This window comes from Ochotona curzoniae, unplaced genomic scaffold (assembly GCF_017591425.1).
Source record: "Ochotona curzoniae isolate NIBS_2020 unplaced genomic scaffold, NIBS_Ocur_1.0 scaffold_1852, whole genome shotgun sequence".
NCBI classification, from domain to species: domain Eukaryota; kingdom Metazoa; phylum Chordata; class Mammalia; order Lagomorpha; family Ochotonidae; genus Ochotona; species Ochotona curzoniae.
The window spans coordinates 13,940,175-13,962,204 of record NW_024467087.1 but is presented as its reverse complement, the minus strand read 5'-3'; the positions used below and the strand labels follow the sequence as shown (position 1 = coordinate 13,962,204).

Here is a 22,030-nt window from a genome sequence, read left to right as displayed (position 1 = left end):
TCACGCAGGATCACATTTATCAAGGCTTCCATTTCTTTGCTTAATTTTTCTCATCGGTCTTCTAGAGAATCATTACATCAAAGCAATGCTTTTGATAAATACAAACCTGTTTCCCGTGAGGAGAATCCGAGAAACCAGGTGGGATGTGAATGACTTGTAGCTAGCAGCACCTTTATCATTGTGTAAGCGCCGGAAGCTGAAATTGCTGTGGGTACCTCATACTACAGCTTCTGGGGTGATAGGGAAGGGAGAAAAGTGAGCATTGGATTCAGTTTCAGTGCCAAACAAAAATCTTGTACCAAGAGAGCTGCTTTTTTGTGTTAACTATGTCTTTGTGAATAATGATGACTGTCAGTGAAAGATCTTTTTCACTCTGTCACAGCCTTCCCAAAGAGCACATAAAATGAAAACGTGGGATTCGACTGGTTAAATAATGAATCAAGTTTGAGGTTTTAGCATAGGTGTCACCTCCATGGTCGTCTTTTAAGACTGTTTCTGGTAACAGCGAGTGATGGTGGGGTGGGGGGGGCACTCTTCCCACTGTGTTGCTAGGGATCTTCTATCTGCTGAGGTTCCGGCATCAGTTTTTGGAGGCTGCGGTGTAATCCCTGCTTAGGAAAGGTAGAATTTCATCATGCCAGACGATGACTGCTACCACATGAGCAAGCAGTAGGTGACGGAAACGGTGTCGGACTCTGGAAGAACAGAGTATTGCCAAAGGAAGGAAAAAGTAGCCTTTTAGTCTTTTGCTTTAAAGGTTGAGAATTCTCTCCATGTTATTGTAGAATGGGAAATTTCACTACTTTCTGCAGAGGGGAGAACAAGCTAACAGAAAACAAGATTGGGGAGGTAATAGTAATTCTTTTCTTATTTGCTGCTCGTGACTTTTGTGATGCCAGTTGCATTTCCATAATTCATTACTATGGCAAGAAAATAAATGTAGAGCGTATTTCTCATTGGGAGAAAACTTGTGGAAGATCAGGGGAGGAGCCGATGTCATTGGGATGGTGACTGCAGGTGCTTTTCTGTATAACGTGCAATATTAGTGGCATGTGGATTGGGGCAATAAAGTGTTTCTAGACACTTGGAGTCATTTGGAGTGGCCCTTTTTCTTTTGCCTCTGTAGCCAAGATGAATATTTTTTGTTAGCAAGGATCTCTTTCTCGGTGCACTTAATTTGGCTCATTTGGACCGCTATTTAAAGAGAAGGGCCCATTGCTTTTTGATGAGTCTCACTTTTGGGTGACGAGTCAGTATCATTGTTACTTTTTCAGTGGATTCTGGCATGGAAGGTCTCCCTCAGGAAATGGTTTAAACAGTATTTTGGAGAATTTCAAGGCTTAGTGGCATCTCAGATTTGACTATCAAATGAGGTTGCCTAATGACTTTTTAGCACCACTTGATTTATGTTTTGCTTGAGAGAAGAGTTCTAATAGTCAGCTTTTTCTAAAAATACTTCAGTATCCAAAAGTACAGCATTCTTTCTATGAGTGTCTGGTAGTTTAAAAGATAGAAAATGTCTTCATATTATGAAAAAGAGAAGTTAAAAAAAAAGTCAGGAACCACTGTTCACTTGAGGATTGTAGCCCCTCTCCAGGTTCCAGAGGCAGTACCGTCCTGTTCTCTACCTATGTGGCTCAAGTTTGGAGCCATCAGGTTAACTAGACACATTTTAATTTTGTTATTTTGGCTTGTGTGTTTTGTGATGATTGTATCATGTAGTGATTGCATAGGGGAGATACTGGAAGATAAAACACAGTTTTAGATGCTTTAGCAAGTCTCTCTTAATTGAAAAGATGATCTGTTCATTGCAAGGGAATGTTCTTATTTCATATGATCAGGTGGTTCCAGAGTTTTCAGAATTTAATTTGCCTTTGTGGTAGAATATGGTATCATTTCTTCCTGCTTACTAGCATGAAGATCTTCGGGTATTCTGTTCCACTATCCTCTGAAGTAATGTCAGCTGCATCTCCTTAGAGGAAAGGCGAGAGGATGGCTTAGGTAAGCCTCAGTTTTGGGGGATTCGGCTCTGGAGTTGAGATTAAATTGTTTGTAAAAGAGAATACACTCACAGCGTTAAAGGGATCAAGTACCCATTCCACCCAAAGTTTGAATCCGAGGTAATTGATTTTCTTTTGAGGCAGTTAAAGTGGAATTACTTTTTAAATATGTATAATTAATTTTCCACTAAGAGGTAGTAAGGCTGTTGTGTTTACTTCTGCTTTGAACGGAAGGTTCATTGAAATTGTGCATTTTGAAGTTCTTCCTGGTGAATACTTGCAAATGCCTATGTTTTAAAAAATTACAATTGTAATCTTTTTTTTTCCAGTACTGCTGGCGCTTTGAGTGTCTAATGAGTATTTCTTAACCAGGATTCCTCATCTGAACCATAAAGCTGAGAGAATTATTTGAGTTACTGTTTTCCCAAAGCCGTCCCACCCCACCCCACCCCCACCCCCGGCCGAAAAGGACATATAACTGAGACTAATTCTATATGCACCAGAGGGCAATTCATTAATAGCATGCAGTGGATTCCTTGCAGTTTCTTTGTGTGTGGCCTATAAGCTAGTTTTTTTTTTTTTAATGTTTTGAAAGAGTTACTTCACAAATATGGGACACAGACTCAGTCTGCAGAGTGCACGTGACCTACAAAGCCTAAACATTTACTGTTTGTCCCTCTGCAGAAAAATGTTTGCTGACCCCCTGCCTTACGGCCTGCCATTCCGTTGAGGATTGCTGATCTAAAGAAAGGAAGCATTTTATAGTTTCTTCTCTGAGCTTGGGGATATAGTATGGTAACAACAAAGATTTCTTCTTTACTAACATAATTAACGTTATTTTGATCATATTGTTGTAATGCTTAAAACTTAAGGAAGGATCTCAGATTATAGTAAATCCATAGACAAATTTTTTTTTTTTTTTGCTAGCGTTACAGAGGAAAACTTTTGAGCACAGAATTGTAGGGAAAGTTGTCTGATGATAAGTAATAATACGTTATGTATGTGTTTGCGTATGCGTCCATTTTAATATTTTCTCCCTCTCTGGAGGAAGAGTACAGAGGCAGGTTACTCTGTAAAGGAATATAAGGGAGGGCAGGAGCATTAATTGCTTTGATCAGGAATTTGAACTAAATGGCCATATGTGTTAGAGAAGGCTAGTGAATAGCATGTGTTAAGTGTCAGATGTAATCACATCTGTTTCCTCCTCCTTCTGAGTGTCTTCAACCTACAATTAAGGTCTCAGGTACTTTGTCAGCGGTAAGGAGAATAATACGTAATCAAAAATGCATTAAAATTATTAGACCCTAGTCTATGAAATAATCAGGCTCTGACAAATGATACTTAACTACTTGGTTCAGTGAGGGAGGTGCCATCAGCCATCAAACACGTATTGGTAAATCACAAAATTACCAAGGGCTAAAAAGACCAGGCATTATTTCTAATTTGCTGCTGATTTCATTTATGTCCATATTTGGTTAATCAGGAAGTTCTATTGGCACGTTTTTTTTTTTTCTTTCTGGAAAATGTCAGACATTCTTCTCTTAGCAAGCTATTCTGGCCCTTTTCACTAAGTAGACGCAAGGCTACGTGCAGGCCTGATGGAATTACCTGAAATACAGCATTTTTTTTTCATTCATCTACTGAAAGCTTTCAGTGGCTCCCTACTAGCCTGACCAGACATTCTGAGGAAAGATGAGTCAAGCCAGGCTGCTGCTGAGATGCTAAGAAAAAGCATTGCAGGGTAGCAGAGCCGGCCTCCAGGCTGGGTGTGAAGATGGGAATAAAGGAAGGGAATGAAATTAGCTAAGGCAAAAAAGAACACAGGGAGTCCTTGTAAGGTTGTACTTGTCAAAGCGTTTTATGAGTCCATTTGGGCTGGACAATGGGAATTTGTTTGGTGGATGATATTTTCTGGTTAGGGCTGCAAAATGACAGGATGCAAGTCAGCTCAAGTTGTAGAGCACAGATCTTTTAGGTAGGGCATACGTTTTTCCAAGCATTTTTAATTATTTTGATGTGTCCATCAGGCTTCTTTTGGCAATGGCAATTCAAGAACTAATTAAGAAACATTGTCATTTGTCTCTCCTCCTATAGTTACTTGTCTGTCATTGCCTCCAACTCCCACGCCAACCCAGTTAGAAATCACTCATTACAAAAGTGAAAAATCCAAGGGTTTGTAAAGATCGCATCCAGTTCTAAACATATATTGCACTCTAAAGTTATTAAACAGACTATGTGGTATTTCTTTTGAAGAAATAAAACTGGATTTTGTGTATGTATGCAAATTTGGCATTGGATGTTGACTACTGTAATGGGAGATTTATAATTTTCCTAAATTGTTAGACCAGCAACTGCACATTTGAAATTATCAAATGCTTTGTATTTACCTTGCTCTCCCTGTATATATTTGTGTGAAGAGCTTAGGAACAGCTGTTTATTATATTGCCTATGAGTCAACCCATATTAACATTAGTAGGCATTTCATAATTTTGGTAACATTTTCCGCTGATGAGAGCATCTATTTAATTCATGCTTTGGTTATATGAATATGAATGTTGTTGATGGGGAACACAACAGAGTGCTGAGAGGGATGGACATATGAGGGACCTTCACAGAGTTCATGGGAAAATGGAATTAAAAATTATTTTGGTGGAAAAATGTTCGAAATACGTGTATACTTTGCCCATTATATGAGTTTTCCTTCAGTTTTTTAAAAAGATTTCTCACAAGGTTGAGAAATTTCAGTTCAGAAAATGTTGGGGGATTTCAAATGGAGATCATCCTCAACAAAAAGAAGAGTTGTCTAAGCCAGAATTCTTTGGGAAAATGGAAACATTACAGCATTTAAGGCTTTTGTTTCAAATGAATGAGACTCCTTGTGCAAACGAGAAAGAATGATGATAATAAAGTCACCTTCGGAGAAGTTGCTGAAATCTAGCTTGTTCCTCTCATTAGCGAGCTGCTTTCTTACATATGTGCTGAGAGTATCATAGTGCTCCATGCACATTTAACTTTTATGCTTATTTGTAAAAGTTCTTTGCTTAAGTTTTCAGGTACCATTATTTCACACGTATCTAACATACAACATTTTTAGTTGCTTGCTGAGTGCATTCTTATTTATTAATAGGCTAGTCCAAATATTTGGAAAAGTAAATAGGATATGAATGTAACAATAAGAATTCTTCTAGTCATGTATACATAAACATAGTCTCACTTTGGGGAACTGAAAAGAAGATTGCAGAAAATATTAGGGACCATTCTTTTAGAATGCACTAAAACCTTTCTGATCCATTCTTAGTGTTTGCCCAGAGTAAAACCATTTGCTGTTGATGCCATCATGCCATCAGTGTCATTCTCTTACAATCATAGAATGGTAAAGCCAGCAGGGCCCTAGAGATAATTTTCCTTAGTCCTAAATTCCGTTGGGTAACTCTTCACAAATACTATTTGATTAAATGAATTCGGAGTATAGATTTGATTAAGGAGGAACGTGTTGGAGGGTAATAATTCTGCAGCCACTTTCTCATTAAGAATAAAAAGGTAGGTCTGTGTAAAATTCCACTTTTTCAATCAGTGTTAATTTTCTAAAGAACTCATGGTGTTAATAATTTAGTGCTGTGCTTACAAGCTTCAAGCCCATTGATTTTAATTGGAATTCCACATCTAGAAGGAAGATAGGCTGTGAGCAAATCAATTTGGTTTTAACCCAATGCATTTTAATAAGTGTGCAAAAGATTGACCATAACATTACCCATGATAGTTCGCTATTTTCTATAGGGATCTGCTGCCTTAGATTTCAACCAAGGTGTTTATTTTTTTAAAGTGCTAGAATTGTATCCTTTAATTTTACCTCCACTGGGAATAGCATAAAATGAGATTCTAAGTGTCCATCGCTTGAAATTGTCCATCACTTGAAGTTGTCCATCACTTTAAAGTGCCCTGTGTGGATTTGATTAAATAATGGCCTGAATAAATTAGGATACCTGTTTTTATCTTTTATATACAAGTGTTAAGAGAATCTTTGTCTTCCTTTCCTTATGTGGCCTTTCCTCCCTTTGCCAATGAATATTTTGTAGATAGAACTTATCAATCCCTGGCCATATTTCTGTAACATCCTGGCTAATCAGTAATAATCCCTTTAATATTAGCATGAATGCTTATGGTTAATCCTGACCACTTTTTGAATTGCATATTTTTGCATGTGTTTAGCCAGCTAAATTAAAAGAAATGTACAGCAGAGTAGTTCTTTGGGACTGCAAAATCTTTGCAACACAGTGTGGAATCATCCTATGTATTCCAGGTCACATAGTAATAATGTGACGGTAGTTAAAGGTTATTGAGGATGTGCTCCTAAAATAAAATTTGCAAAGATCAGCGATATTATCGACATCCTTGTGTGTGTGGCTTCTACCAGTTGTATTCTAGCTCCAAGTTATTTTGAACTGCTGTTTTGCAATAGAAAGAACTCTGCAGTTCAAAGAAAAATATCTCAACAATATTTGGAAAGTTTTTATTTAGTAACGTGTCAGAGTAGGGATTGACTTTAAATTTCATGCTAATTTTTATAATCTTCACTTTATTGAATCTAAACTCACCCTCCAAAGTCATAAATGCCAGGTGCATCCAAGGGCCGTTATGAGGGTACCTAGCTCTGAGGATGAGTGAGCTCTCTCCTTAATAAGCTTAATGAAAACAGAATGGTCATAGCAATGAGACTGCAAACAGAGTGTACTTCAATGGAGGCACAAGGAAAGGGCTCCAGGAGGACAGAGAATGAAGCAACTGATTCCCTTAGGGAATTGGGAATGTTTGTTCATTGTTGACGTCATCAGTGAAAGATGCTATGATTTCCAGAGATAGACAAAGGGGCAGGTTATTGTAAGCTGGGAAAAAAATGGCATCAGTTAAAGCCTCAAAAATTGAGAGTAGTTTCCTAATGGCATTGTAAACTGGAAAAAAAAATTGACATGAGTTGAAGGCTCAAAGTTTAAGAAAGTAGTTCCCTAATAGAATATTGCATTTAACTTTGTCTAAACTACAACTTATTTGAGTCATTGGACTTGAATTATGGTAAGATATGCCTGGAATTTTCCCTTTGGCCATTTAGTTTCATTGGATGCTCAGGTTCTATATGTGATTGTGTATGGTTCTATTGCGTTCTGAATATGACTTCACATTCTGAGTGAGTTCACAAAGGAGAGGATGGTTAGTGGAACGCTAGATCCTGTGTGAGATTACTGGTGATTCTTGGGAGACAGCCATATACGACTGGGCGTGGCTGCTGTGAGGAGCAAGAGGTCAGTCTGGGCAGTAAATCGTTCTACTCTTAACTGTTCTCATTACAGTATCAGAGACTTGGGATGTAAATGCAGTCTACTAGTGACTCTGAAGTTCTTCCTGGATCATTAAATCATGAAGTCAGTTGTGTGTGTGTGGCCAAAGCTGGTTCATCCCAGCCCTTGTGTTTCAAAACTAAAGTAGTGTACTGCTAAGTGATAAAAGGAAGGGAATAGGCTTCTAGTATGTCACAGATTCACAATAGTAAGGGGTTGAGTGAGTCTGCTTCTCTCCTTCATTACACAGCTGACGAGTCTATCATTTAATCATTGATTTCTTATAATTTTTGGGATAAGAAAAATTAAGTCAATTTTGCTTGACCTCTTTGCTTTGTCTACTTCTGTAATATATATTTTAAAAAAAACAGACATCCTTTTTCCTTTGCAATAGTTATAAGGTCAGAGGGAAATAAGCTAAATGATGCAATGGAATTTTTTCTGATGATAGCCTTGACTTTTGGTTAATTGAGAGAAGACTATTTGCAGGACATTTCCTTCCTTCTTCCCCATGGATATAAGTAAAGGTTTAAAAGGAACTTCAGGTTCCAGTTAAACAAGTCAAAAAGGCAATGTTAATTATTCCTTTTAAGAGGTGTTAGATCCAAAGATAAGATTTACCTGGCTCCACAAAATGATGTGGCATTTTTTACACTCCATTAAAATAAAAGGAATGTAAAGACTTCTATATCTGGGAAATGCAACTGATGAACCTTCTGCCTCTAAGTGACTTTGATTGTTGCTTGGGAATTTCTAAGGCACGGGAAGGTGTGGTTAAATTGCTTCTCGCTCTTTTTGTGTTTCATTTTTCTTAGGAAAACTGTGGTTGTGATGACGTGGCAATAGGATCTAAGAAATGTTTCATTCTTTACCCGATTGTAAATTGAATCATCTCCCAGGCACAGGTGAAGAATTGCAGTCTTCACGTCCCACAATGTTTCCAGCCTGCCTTGCTGTTTCCTCAGACCCCTGTCCAGGAGAAGAAATGAGTAGGCAAAGGAAAGTCTTCTCCAATCCACTGTCGAGTAGGAGGAATCACAGTGAAGGAAAATGATCAATTATTCTTTTGTTCTGAAAATGAATTAGACTCAAAAGTATTAATCAGGAGAAATTTCTCAAACTGCTTTGGTATTCATTCATGCAGCTATGTCAAAACCTTTTGTAATAATTTTAATGAAGTTATCCTTTATGAAAGTATTTGCATTCCAAGGATTTTGCTAATGAGATGCAGTTAAAAATAGGAATAATAAAGGGAGTATGGAAAAGTACTTACAAATTTAATTTTATTTCTGCCTTATGAATACATTTTTCTTGTTGCTGTGACCATTGTGGCTGCATGTTTAAACAGTTGCTTTAAAAATATAAAATTACATGTCATGTGAGGCTTTGCCGTTAAGACCAAGGATGTGCTGCCGCCGCCTCTTTCACCTCAAAACTACCTTTTAAGTGGGTAAAGGCAGGGTGTCAGCTGTGAGTTGGTAGAGTGCTATCTGAGGACCACAAGGAAGCCTAGGATTGTTGTAACTGCATTTCTGACCATAATTCACTCTTTTTTTTTTTTTTTTGCACAAGTGTAAAAGTCGAAATTTCCTATTTTATGTGGCAAAGGAGACTTATCATAACCTTTGAGAGAAACATAAAAATGTGAACTCACCATAACATAGGTAAACTGAGAACATATGCTTTATCCACTTAGTTAAATATTTTGAGCTCCTATAAACATGGAAATCCAAACTGAAGCAACTGACCACCTAAAGAAATTTGACCTCAAGCCAAATACTTCATGGTTAATTTGAAACATACACAGGCATACTTAATTTTTATCTTAGTTCTTTTTCTGTCATAAGCAAAAAAATATAGCAAAGATAAGTGTTTCACTTTAGAAATATAAATCACAGATATCTCTTAAGCATTTCATAAAACTATCAGATACTTTTAATATGAGCTTCAGGTTTACAAAATAGGGAAATACTATAACATTGCAGTCTTCTGAAATTTGGAAAAAATTATGGGGAGCTTGTTTTACCCTTCTCATTATTAAAGTCATCTTAGCACTCACATAATCAGTTTTATAATTACACACATTAGTTAACTGACCGGATCTTTACTCTGTTAGACCTATCTTCAGACCATAGAAGGTCTCCCCAAGAGGCCACTGAACTTATCTGGACAATAAGACGCTGAACTTTATGCTAGGCATGTGTTTGCAAGCAATGAATCTCAACTGAACTTGAACTATGGTTATGCAACAAGGTGGAGGAATCCACCATGGGGGGAGGGGTATGGGAGGGGTGGGGGGAATCCCCAGCGCCTATAAAACTGTACTACATAATACAATGTAAGCAACAATAAAAAAAAATAAAGTAGTATAAAAATTTTTAAGATTATTTCATTTGGACCAACACCTCATTGAGAAGCCCTTCTTCTCAGCCACCCAATTTCCTGGTAAGCAGAATTTTTCTCTTCTGTTGGGTCCCCAGTATTGTTAGATCATACAGTATTTGTCTTTCAGTGCTGGGCTCCTTGTACTTAACTGAATGTCCTTCAGATTTATCTGTATTATCACAAATGATTGGTCACAGAATACAAAAATCTAAAGAAAAATAGGTTTAACAAAACTGTTGCACAGTTTAAAGATTATAGTTACTATATTGTGTCCTTTCAAAATACAGAAAGAGGGGGCCAGTAACATGGTATGGTATAAGCTAATCTGCATGTGACATCCTATATGAGCACCAGGTTGAGTTCAAGCTGCTCCACTTCTAATCAACTTCCCTGTTTGTGGCTTGGGAAAGTAGCAGAGGATGGCCCAAGTGCTTGGAACCCTGCAACCACATGGGAGAGACTTACGGGTAGTCCCTGGCTTCAGATTGGCTCAGCTCTGGCTATTGTGGCCATTTGGGGGAATGAACCAGCCGATAGGGGAATCTCTCTCTCTCCCTCTGCTTCTGTTTGTAACTCTGCCTTTCAGATAAAGATAAAATAATTTTTAAAAAATGAAAACAGTAACTAAGCTTTCTTAACACAAAGCAAATAACTGTTGGGGTATCATGTATATTAGTTAGATTTATTCATTTGCACAATGTATATGTACTTTAAAACATGTTGAACATGATAATGCATGCATGAGTATTTTAGAAAGTGTATCGAAATTAAAAGATTATTTTCAATGCAAAGTTTTAGATCAATGCAGTTTTTTTCCACACTGTACATTTTCCAGGAGCTTTCTGAAGATCCTTCAAATGCATGGATTTCAGAAATTTTTAACCAAAGTAGATTTTTTTTTAAAGATATATTTGTTGGTAAAGGCAGAGTTACATAGAGAGTGGGAAAGGCAGAAGATTTTCCAACCATTGGTTCACTCTCAAATAGCCCCTGTGGCCAGGATTCTGGGCAAGCTGAAGTCAGGAACCTAGAACTCCATCTTAGTTTCTCACATGGGTGACAGGGACAGAAGCACTTTGAGCCAGCCTACTCTGGCTTCCTCAGTGCATTTGCAGGAAGCTGGATGGGAAGTGGAGCAGTCAGGACGTAAGCCATCAGCCCAATTGGATGCCAGTGTCTCAGGCTAACCCCATAAACTTATCTTTTAATTCTGTTTTTCCATGACCTTTTTAATGTTATCTCATACTGTTTTCTATGTCAATTAAAATATCAATAATAATTTGTTTTTTGGAGAATAGGAAAGCCATATCTGTGTTTTCCAAATTCTTTTAATTTTTTCAAATACTTTATAAATATCAGGATAGAAATTAAACACTGGGTAATTGTGCAGTATATTTATGATGGAAAGCCACTTCTGTGGTTTAGTAACTGGAAGTATCAATTAAGTTACAGATGAATTACGGCTGTGATGAAGAAACCATAGGCTTATGGATAACTTCATTCAAGATTTTTGGCTTTGCCACTAGTCAGCTACTTCATATCCTTGAACAATGTGTACCCTCTTTAAACTACAGGTTTCTGATAGAAATAAAAAGGAGTTTGTTGAAAGTATTTAAGTTCCTGTTCATCTTAAGGATTCTAGAATTTTTCCTGTTCCAAGCATCATCTTTACCTCTCTACTTCTATCATTTTGATATAATTGACCTCAAATTTCATGGCTTCCTGTTCAGTGATTTTAGCTTAGGACACTGCAGGCATACGCTAAATGCTGGCTTTGTGTTGGGCATACACTAAATGCTTGTCTTCATGGTAGTTACAAGGAGTTGCATTGAATGGCCTATACATTTCCTTCTAGCCCTCAAATGTCTGTCAGTTGTGTATTGCTCATACTCAACAGAGGAAAAACTTAGTGTCCTGTGGTTTCAGGCTCAAGCAGTGCTAACGTATATGGGTGTTGACTTTTAGTCTTTTTTCCCCAGTGTCTTCTGGTGGTACCTTAATAAGGAAACACTAAACAAACATCCATGTCATAGAAGGCATTATTGTAGGGAGACAAGTTGTAAACAGTAAGTTAGTTCAACATCACTTGGCTTGTTTCTTGAGTTTTGGACAGTCTTCCTTTCAGTAGAGCAGAGTTCAACCGTTTAAATCCTTTGAGAAATCTGTCACTCCCTTAAATTGTTTTCTCAGTCCTATACTGGAAGTCTTACTCTGCTACCTCACATTCAGATTGTTCTGATTCTTTTGTTCTTTCTCACCTTTGGCTCTTCAGCTCTGTATTCTACTAGAACTCTAAAGACAATATCTTGACAGTAGGATGTTGGAGACTCTGCCAGTGTCCATACTTATAGAGTCAGGATTCACATAAATAGCCCAATGATGGTTTATGAAGAACTTTTTATAAAAGGCTATACTATTGTAATAATACAGGGGAAATCAGTGGTGGAGAGTGAGGGTTTAGAGGGGGAAGAAGCAAAATCCCAGGGCCTATGGAACTGTATCATAAAATAATAAAATACATAATTAAAAAACCAGTTCTAATTCTGTTTACAATTTCTTTGTTTCTCCTGGCCACCCATTCCTAACGCCTACCATACAACTTGGACTATTTTTTTAAATTGTCAACTAGATGTAAATTTTACACTCTCAGTGTTGGCTGTCAACTTCCAAACTCAGTAATCAATCACATCTTAGCTTATTATCCATCCTGTAGATTATATATGGAAGCTATTGAGTAAAAAGATTTAAGAATACTTATACAAACAGTTTGGTATGTACTGTGCTGAATTTTATGGGTCTAGGTTTGAAAACAAATGCTAATTTTAGAGACATGTACTTAGAAGTGTTGCAGACATTTTTTTTTCTCAGCATATTAAGTACATTTATGAAGACACTCCAAGAAGTTTGTGGAAAGTATGATGAACAGATAAGTACATTTAGATGCACAGTAAATTTGAAATCCATGCATAGATTTTTTTTTCATATGCACTTTTCCCACAAACCCTTTCAAGCACTCTGACACATAAATAGCAAGGTCCTCTTGGTTTTTATTTTCATCTCCAGATTGTTCACTTCGAGTGTACAGAATTACATTAGACCCATATGTTTGGGCAAAATGAAGATAGTATAGTCCCTGGAAACAAAGGCTGATCTCAAGACTAGTACCAAATGACTATGTAGTTGTTTGGGGTGCCTTTCAAAAAAGCTCTTGATTCCAGAGATCTAGTCTTACATGTTGTGAATTAGTGGTTTCCAGGTGAGGTCTAGTGCTCTACATTTTTAAAAACACTGGGCAAATCGAATGTACAGGCAGGATTATAAAGCTCTTACAAAATCTTAAAGCTTCATCCAGTTCTCTAAGTATCTGAAAAGTCTTATTCCAGCTACCCTACAGAAAATCAAGCAAAGTGATCTCAAATTTTTCTCTTTTGGACTTCATGAGAATATTTTCACTCAGTAATTGTTGTTTTTGGTTATTAATAACTTCTGTGTAAGACTTAGGTTTGTAACACTGTACTGTGAGCAGTAAAGACTTTAAAAAAACAAGAGGTATAAAGCAAGTCAAGAAGCAATGTAAATGTTCTGAGGTTCTGAGCTTGGTCTCTGAAGTTTTCATTTTCACAGATTTATTATTGTTGAGTCTGTGAAATGGGACATACAGAAATGGTCCAGTTGTTGTAAATCAAAATGAAGTTAAATTACCAGTTTTTCCTTTTTACTGCTACAGAACCTACTGCTCCTTTCTTTATGGTGGGCATAAGGAACCCTTCTCCCAAGGGCTATCTTGATATTTATAGCATCATTCATGCACTATATAACATTACCAACTTTAAATTAGCCTGTGGGACTGGGACTGGTGCGTATTATCCATCCTGTAGACTATATATGGAAGGTATTGGGTAAAAACATTTAAGAATACATATACAAGCAGTTTGGGATATACTGTGGCATGGGCGTCCCATATAGGTTCCAGTTCTTGTTCCTGAGCTCCGCTTACAATCCAGCTCCCTGCTAACAGGTCTGGGAAGGCAAGCAAAAGTTGACCCAAGTTCTTGGGCCCCTACACCCATGTTAGAAATCTGGAGGAAGCTGGCTCCTGACTTCATCCTGGCCAGGCACAGACTGTTGCAGCCATTTGTGGAGTGGAATTAGTAGATACACAATCTTGCTCTATCTCTGCCTCTCTCTGCAACTCTGCATTTCACATACTTAAAATAAATAGCCTACTATACGTTCATTGAATTTTGAATGCCATCTGTGGTTGCCTTGGCAGAGACAGATCAAATAATTTGTGGGCCTGATACGGCCCAAGGACTGGACACTCTTCACCTCTATTACATGCTAGTGCGAACACACATATGAACATATTACTATTATGAACATATTACTAATATGAACTTATTACTCATATGAACATGTTAATAGTAATTTTGCAGTAGAGGCAGAAAAATGTGGAAAATTTAAAATTCTGAAAAGGAATATTGGTTTTAGGTAGAATGGGACTTGACTTGGTTTCTTAAGGCTCCAAAGAACAATGGAAGTATTTGAATAAGCTAGTTTCTTTTTTTTTAAAGATTTATTTTTATTATTTTTTCATTGGAAAGGTGGATATACAGAGAGGAGAGACAGAGAGGAAGATCTTCCGTCCGATGATTCACTCCCCAAGTGAGCGCAACGGGCCGATACTATGCCGATCCGAAGCCAGAAGACTCTTCCAGGTCTCCCACGCGGGTGCAGGGTCCCAAAGCTTTGGGCCGTCCTCAACTGCTTTCCCAGGCCACAGGCAGGGAGCTGGAAGGGAAGCAGGGCTGCCGGGATTAGAACCGGCGCCCATATGGGATCCCGGGCGTGCGAGGCGAGGACCTTTAACCACTTGCGCCACCGCGCCGGGCCCATAAGCTAGTTTCTTTTTATAGTTGATTTGTAAATTGTACTGCTTGATACATTTATCATTTATTTACTGGGTTGTTTCTCCCCTTATAAACAGGCAGGAAATATATCTTTAAAATGAGGATTTGTTATTTTTACTTGAAAGAGTTTCGGAGAGAATGAGAGACAGAAAGATTGTCCATCCACTGATCACCCCACAAGTGGCCACACTTTAGAGTTGCATCCGTCCAGGGCTGGGAGCCCGGAACCTCCTCTGGGTGTGCCACACGGGCACATGATCCCAAGGCTTTGGACCATTCTCTACTGCCTCCCTAGGCCACAAGCAGGGAGCTGGATGGCAAGGGGAGCAACCAGGACTAGAATCGGCATTTATATATGGAATGTTAGTGCCGCAGGCAGAGAATTAGCTTGCTATTCTACCTCAGTGATTCCAGAAAACATGTTTTAATAGACTTAGAGAACTTAAAGATGGTGAAAGAGGAGTTGGAACCTGAGTGTTATCCGTTAGAATGTCAGGAGTTTGTGAGTGGGCAAGGATTTGCATCTTTAAGATAGTTAAGGAGCTTTGCTTATAGTAGGGCGAACTTCTTTCCATGATCCTCTCTACTCTGAAAGTTGGTGATTTGCTTGAAAAGTTTAGACCCCAAATAAAAGTACAAACGTTGTATAAATGATGGATCTTTGTCTTTTTCTCTCTTCAATCTATCATTCCTCAATTTAAAATCTTCAACGATGTTCATGAGTTAGTCTTCATTTCTGAGTCTCTTTTAAGCTAGAAAATGTGACTTGGATTTTAAACCTTTGATTTATGTATTTGCTAGAGTTTTTTTATTATAAAAAGCAAGAAACAGCTGTATGCTCCCTGGGAGTGATGGTTTCAGTCAAATTCTTTTAAAATACTAGATTAGGATTTAATTTTTATTTCACAACAGTGCATGATAACCTCTTATAAAATTTACGAATATACTTCCTGGAGTGTGTTACCAGAAGGCATAGATTAGGGCCCAGTGGTGTGATGGCCCATTGGCTAAATCCATACTTTGCAAATGTGGGAATCCCACATGGATGGTGGTTCATGTCCCAGAATCTCCATTTCTCATCCAGCTCCCTGCTTATAACTGAGGAAAGCAGTCAAGGACAGCCCAAAGCTTTGGGACCCCACACTTCTGGGAAACCCAGAAGTTCCTAGCTTTTGGCTTCAGATCAGCTCAGCTCCGGTCTTTGTGGCCACTTGGGGAGTGAATCAGCAACCAAAAGATCTTTCTTTTTACTTCTGTCTGTAAATCTGATCTGCCTTTCCAATAAAAATAAATATTAAAAAAGAAGGCATATCCTATGTATTTTTAATACATAGTATATTTTAGATTTTAGAATAATTTTGTGACTGAAAAGAAAAGGCCTAAAAGAAAAGCTTTCCAAGTCTACCGAATTTAGGAAGTTAGAGGAAGATGACCCCGTTACCAGACTGTTGAATAGTTGTACCACAAGGTAGTAGAAAGAACAGCCATCCCCTTGAAACAGAAAGAATTCCCTGTAAGTCACTATATAATAATAATGAAGTTCAATGTCTTGGAATGAGAGTACAAAGAGATAAGAAAAATGGTAGAACCTTGGTGTTTGAGGAGATAACATTAACAAAATGTCAGCATTTAAGAGGAACTCAGCTTACTGAAAGTATAAACTATTTGTGATCTGCAAGTCAATTTGTATATATTTATTCCATGTGGTATTGGATGGGGATACCCAGATAGTTTGCGCATCCAAGAGACTGCCCCACATCTTTCAGAAATGAGTACAAGTCCAATCAGATGTATTATGTATGCCATATGCAAGCTGTGTTTTGGGCAGGTTGAAGCAAGAGTACTTAGAAAATTTTGTTAAAAGCAGTTTACTGAGGTAGTGGTATGTCAATTGGGCAGTTATGTGAAGTTGGTCATGAAGTGAAACTAGTAAAATTGTAGTAATTGAGCAACTATTCCAGTTGTAATGGGTAAATGGATATAGATAGCTCACCAAAAACTAGCTAGCAACTTCGTGTTTTGTAGTAATTCGAAGTAACGGCTTAGCTTAATAAAGGTCTTAAATGAAACTTACTGATGTGGTTTTTTTGAGAGTTTGAACATCTTGAGTTTCTACTTTATCAGCTAATGTATCTTTAGCAGTATGAGTTCAAGTAAAGCTATAAAGATTGTCTCCTGAAATGTAGTTGTAATTCAAAATTGTATGCATATTATAGATAAATGATTTTTCTGAACCACGAATGGGCAATGTGTTTATAAATGTAAGTCTTATACTTTTTTTCACCTAAAATCCTACGCCTGATTCCAGATTTCGTAGTAATATATTTTTGTTCCCCACTGTGGGAAGAGTTTTGAATGTTTGCCATACTACCAATTTGTTCAAGAGTACTAATAAAGATTCAATAACAAATAAAAATTCAAAACATATTTTCAACCACTGATAGGTTCGTAAATAAAAAAAATTAACTTGTAAATCCTTGCCTGTGTAGTATTCCAGTGATAATTTGGAAGTGTGGGTGGAATGAGATTTTAGAGACTGAGAAGCAAAGCTAAAAGGTAATGCATATTGGCATTGGCCAAAACTGGTTTTTAATAATTTGCCATAGGTTGGGTTGGGTTGTGTGTTCTCACCATTGCTAAATTTACAATAATGTACAAACTGTATATAATTGGTTTGCTGCATTAAAAAAATAACGCCTGGCCCTCTGATGAGCACTGGAAGCCACATTTGCCGTGCAGGATTGTTTTGGACGGCAGGATTAGCTAAGCCCGGTGTGTGTGGATGACTCAGTAGAATACGGACTAGCTGGCTCTTTGTTCCAACGAAGCACAAGTGTAGAGTCCATAGAGTTTATATTCTTTGAAATAGAAAATCAGGAAGTAAGAAATGTTTAGAGATGGAAATGCCAATTAACTCAGTTTGATCACGTTATATACATGTATTGAATTCTCACATCATACTTTATAAACATATACAGTGGGAAAAGTACGAATAAGTGGAAATCCAATAAAATAACGTCTTATGTGACTTACTTTCCTTCCATTAAAATACTTGATTCAAAACATTTTTGTTTTTGGTCTCTTCCTCTCCCCCTTAGAATAATATAGCTGATCCAGAAGAACTATTCACAAAATTAGAACGCATCGGAAAAGGCTCATTTGGGGAAGTCTTCAAAGGAATTGATAACCGTACCCAGCAAGTGGTTGCTATTAAAATCATTGATCTTGAGGAAGCTGAAGATGAAATAGAAGACATTCAGCAAGAAATTACTGTCTTGAGTCAGTGTGACAGCTCATATGTAACAAAATACTATGGATCATATTTAAAGGTAACGTGTGTGCTATATTATTTAAGTCATAAATTATTCTCATTTTTTCCTTTGTGAAAATTCTCTTTTTTTTTTTGAAAGGCAGCATCGTAAATTGGAACATCTTAAATATCAAGACAGAATTAACCCCATTAGTAGAGCCAAGCATTCCGTTGTTAGATTTAACAGCTGTATCATGTATACATCCAGCACTCCCTTGCATGCTTTTTCCAGCATCTGAACTTTTGTATTGAGGTTGAAGGGTGATTCAAAATACAGCTGATCCTTGAGCTGTATCTTTCAATGAGAAAAAGCAATCCTCAGATATCCACACTGTATTCTTAATATCTGTCTTTTTCTTTTTTTTTTTTTGACCTCGCATTTGATATGTAAGTATGTCACTTTTTTCACTGAGTTGTAATGGCTATTTGGACTTCTCTCTCTCTCTGCCACCAGGTTGTGATCTTTTTAACAGCTGAAAAGGCCTTGATGTGTATATCAGCATAGGGTATGGCACATCTTAAAGCAACTGATTATAGTTATTTTTAGGTGTATGGCGTGTCTGTGTGTTAGGGGCTGGGGAATGAGAATTGATTCCAGAATGTCCTGTGGATACCAAAATACACAGATGCGCAAATCCCTTATATAAAGTTGTATTTGCATATAACCTAGACACAATCTCCCAAAGATGTTGTCTATAAATTTCTTATAGTATCTAACAATTTACTTTAAAAGTTCTGGAAATAATTGCTTTTCATACACTTTAGGGAATGACAGAAGAAGTGTACATATTTAGTATAGATATAATATTTTTAGTATGTTTGCTCTGCAGTTGATTGGGTTTGGGACATGGAACCCCACAGAGGTGGAGGCTGACTATATTTGTTCAAATGGAATCAAGTGGAATATCTGTGTGTTCTTCCCGCATTTGGAATTTTACTGGTTCAGTATCATGAAATCAACAGACACCTAAAGTCCCTGGAGATGGGCATATTGTTGTAAGAATTCATGGGTTCCAGTGTCAGAGACCAGAATGCTTGTCTATTGAAATATGAAGAATGACTAGCTGGGTAAGGTTAGGGCTTAGCTTAGCCCATAAGTGGGGAACATCAGGCTTGCGGGCCATATAAGGCTAGGAAAACCATTTGATCTCCCTGCCAAGGCAACTGCAGGCCTGGGATGCAAAATTCAGTAAATCTACAGCAGGCTGATTTCTAAGTTGATAATTTTGTGTGGCCCGAAAGTGATGTTATAAATATCCATATGGCCCTTGGCAGGAAAAAAAGGGGGTTGAGTTTAAAGTATTGCAAAATTAAAATTGTTTATGACAGCATTGCACATTTTTCAAAAGAACACAGTGAAAGTATTAGAGCTTTGCCCCTCAGACCTTGGCAGCAGGGCGGGGGAGGGGTGGGAGAGGAGGGGAGAGGTGATGGTTGGCTATTCCTTGTTGCCTTAACGTGCTGTGAAACAGCTGTTGCACACAATACTAGTTTCCGTGTGGAAAGGGTTTTTCCTATGGAAGAGCGTGAGGGCATGGTGGTTCTGGTACTGCTTAGGTCACAGCGAGATAGTCCTTTGTTCAGCTCCGACGTTTGAGTTTGCTATAGAGATCTGTGTCTGCAGCGAGAAATAAAGAGCCGAGAAGGCTGGGTTCCCCCTTGAGCTCCTTCTTCCACAGAAGTCGTCATGGCTGGGGGAATCTCTGTACACTGGAGCTGGCTTGCTGGTGGGCGCATCTGATGAGTGGAAGGCTAGAAATTTGAGTCCTTAAGGCATGTGTCCACCAGGGCATGCCGGGATAATCTGGCAATCGGGAGGTACAGTGCCTCTCCACCCCTACCACTGCCGCATTGCCGGCTAGGCACCAGTTGTGCCGCACCCGGGACTGGAGGGCGGGCTTACAGAGTGAGCATGATTGGGAACCTGGGCGGAGTCAAGCTCCTATGGTGACGGAATAGGTGCCTAGACCATTTACATTTTACATGGGCTGAAACCTCAGATCCGGCCACGTAGTCACCAGCCAGTTCTGGCGGTTACTCCGCCACTAGCGTTGGAGGCATGGTGGTTGCGGTGTGATTCACAGAGGCAGTTCCAATTCTGGAGGGCAGACGACCTCAGTGGAGGCTGAACCAGATTTGGAGCGTTGACAGAGATCACTCTCACAAGGATATGGTGTGATTGCAAGCCATTGCTGGTATGACAACGTAAACATGCCTGTTCATGGCAGAGCTGCAGACCGGTGAAATGCATTCATAAAATGCGGGTTCCGAGTGTGGGGGGTCTCGGAGCAGCCACCACCTCAGGAGTTCAAGGGCCGGCATGGATGGAGAGAGTTGTGGTTCCCAGCGGTGTCTGCTTCTTAACGGAGGGAGGATTCACTGACGTGAATGGCTGCTGCCTATCTCGGTAGTGAGAGACGCCTGTATTCTCAGCCCGGGTGGAGACAATGGCGGCTCCTCTGCTCAGTTCTTGGTATTCTCTGATGTCTAGGCTGTGCTCAGTCGCTGGCGATCCTTCCCTCGCTGAGACTACACTTTCTGTCCCCTGCTGGTTTGCTGAGGATTCTCTGCCCAGAGGTTATTTTGGTTCATGGATGCCTTTGTTTTTCCGTGGGAAATGCTGAAGAGTGACACTGCCTGCTTCTCCATCTTGGTGACCTTACTCTGTTTCTCCCTTTGCTAAATTATTTATCACTTAATACAGATAAGAATTCCATCACCACTTTGTCTGCAGTTTCACAACGCCTAATTATGCTAATAGATGAATGCTTAGAATTAATCAGCCAAACAATTCCAGATACAAAAGTGGTTATCTTCACTCCTGCCATCATGCAACTTACCTTCCTATATGATTCTAAAATGTAGCCGATTTTCCAAGTAAAGTGTGTAGGTGATACAGATGAGTCACAAATGAAGTGGCCATTGTCCTTCGGGGAAGTTACTTGAAAAGCAGACCTTCCAGAGGACATGATAAAGCTGGGGAGTTTTTAATCTGATTCCAGCATTTCCGTCCAAGTGTTAGCTATTACCTGTTCTGTATTTTGCAGTACACATAACTTGTTTGATCTTTTGTGGCATAATTGTGCAGTTGTATTCATTCCTCAGAAGTTCAGGTAGCAAGTTAGAATCTTAGAAACCGTGTATGTGTGTATTTCTGACTGGATTCCTAAGAATTTTAGCCCCACTCTAGAACAACTGGAATCCTTGCTACATTTAATTACCTGTAATAGATCAGTTATTGTTGGTAACTGGCTTAAATTTTTAAGTAAATCCTATTTAAAATGCATCCTCCTACATTAGAATTGCATGTTTCATCTGTTGCATGTAGACTTTACATATTCAGTGCTCCCAGAGAAAATCTATTGCAACTGTGTACTTTTTCATTCCTAAAATTTCACGCATTTAGACACATTCCACTCAAAGCCTAACATGGTGGCTTACATGTACTCATCACCAGAAACTCCGCCATCTCCAGTACTAACTGACTTCTTGTCTCAGATCTTGATGATATAATATGTTCATCAGTCAGTGATATAAAACCATTGTCCAAAATCTCTTCCTTAATAAGGATGAAACGGCCTTATTTTTCCACTGCTTTACTCATGTTAATTGAAGTCTGTTCTGTGAAAGACCACTTTGAACAACAGGTTGTTTCATGGTAAGATTGTAGAAATGTGCTAGCTACTGAATTATGTTACATATGTCCTGAATATTTTCAAAGTAAACAAGTCATGTATGTGTGTACAAATATAAGTGTGTAAGTGTACCCAAATATACAGAGGGAAAGAGACATCGTATGATCTTACAACCTGTTCATTGTATTTATTTAAATCACTTTCTTAAGTTGACTAATTTATTGCCATTTATATTAAAACATAGTGCATTTGTGAGGGCTTGCAATTTTTTCTAAACTAAAAGCCACACCTCCTTTGAGGGGTTTCTCTTTCATGCCATAGGTGTATTTCAAGGCCACGTCCTCTTAGTACCAGTGAGAACTGCACAGTCATCCGTCCTCTGCTGTACTCACTCTGCTCCATCCTTGCATTTCAGATGACGTGGAAAATTTTTTGAGTTAATTGGAACAAAGTAGGA

General features: G+C 38.4%; 1 protein-coding gene across 2 annotated transcripts in view; it reads left to right on the top strand.

Annotated features, from left to right (window-relative positions):
- The window catches only part of STK26 (serine/threonine kinase 26), a 55,498-nt gene that overhangs the window by 14,349 nt on the left and 19,119 nt on the right, over window positions 1-22,030 (top strand). For both annotated transcript variants that reach the window (XM_040999951.1, XM_040999952.1), the window contains exon 3: window positions 17,727-17,957. In XM_040999951.1, the coding sequence (XP_040855885.1) occupies window positions 17,727-17,957 (231 nt within the window). The remainder of the gene's footprint in view (window positions 1-17,726; window positions 17,958-22,030) is intronic.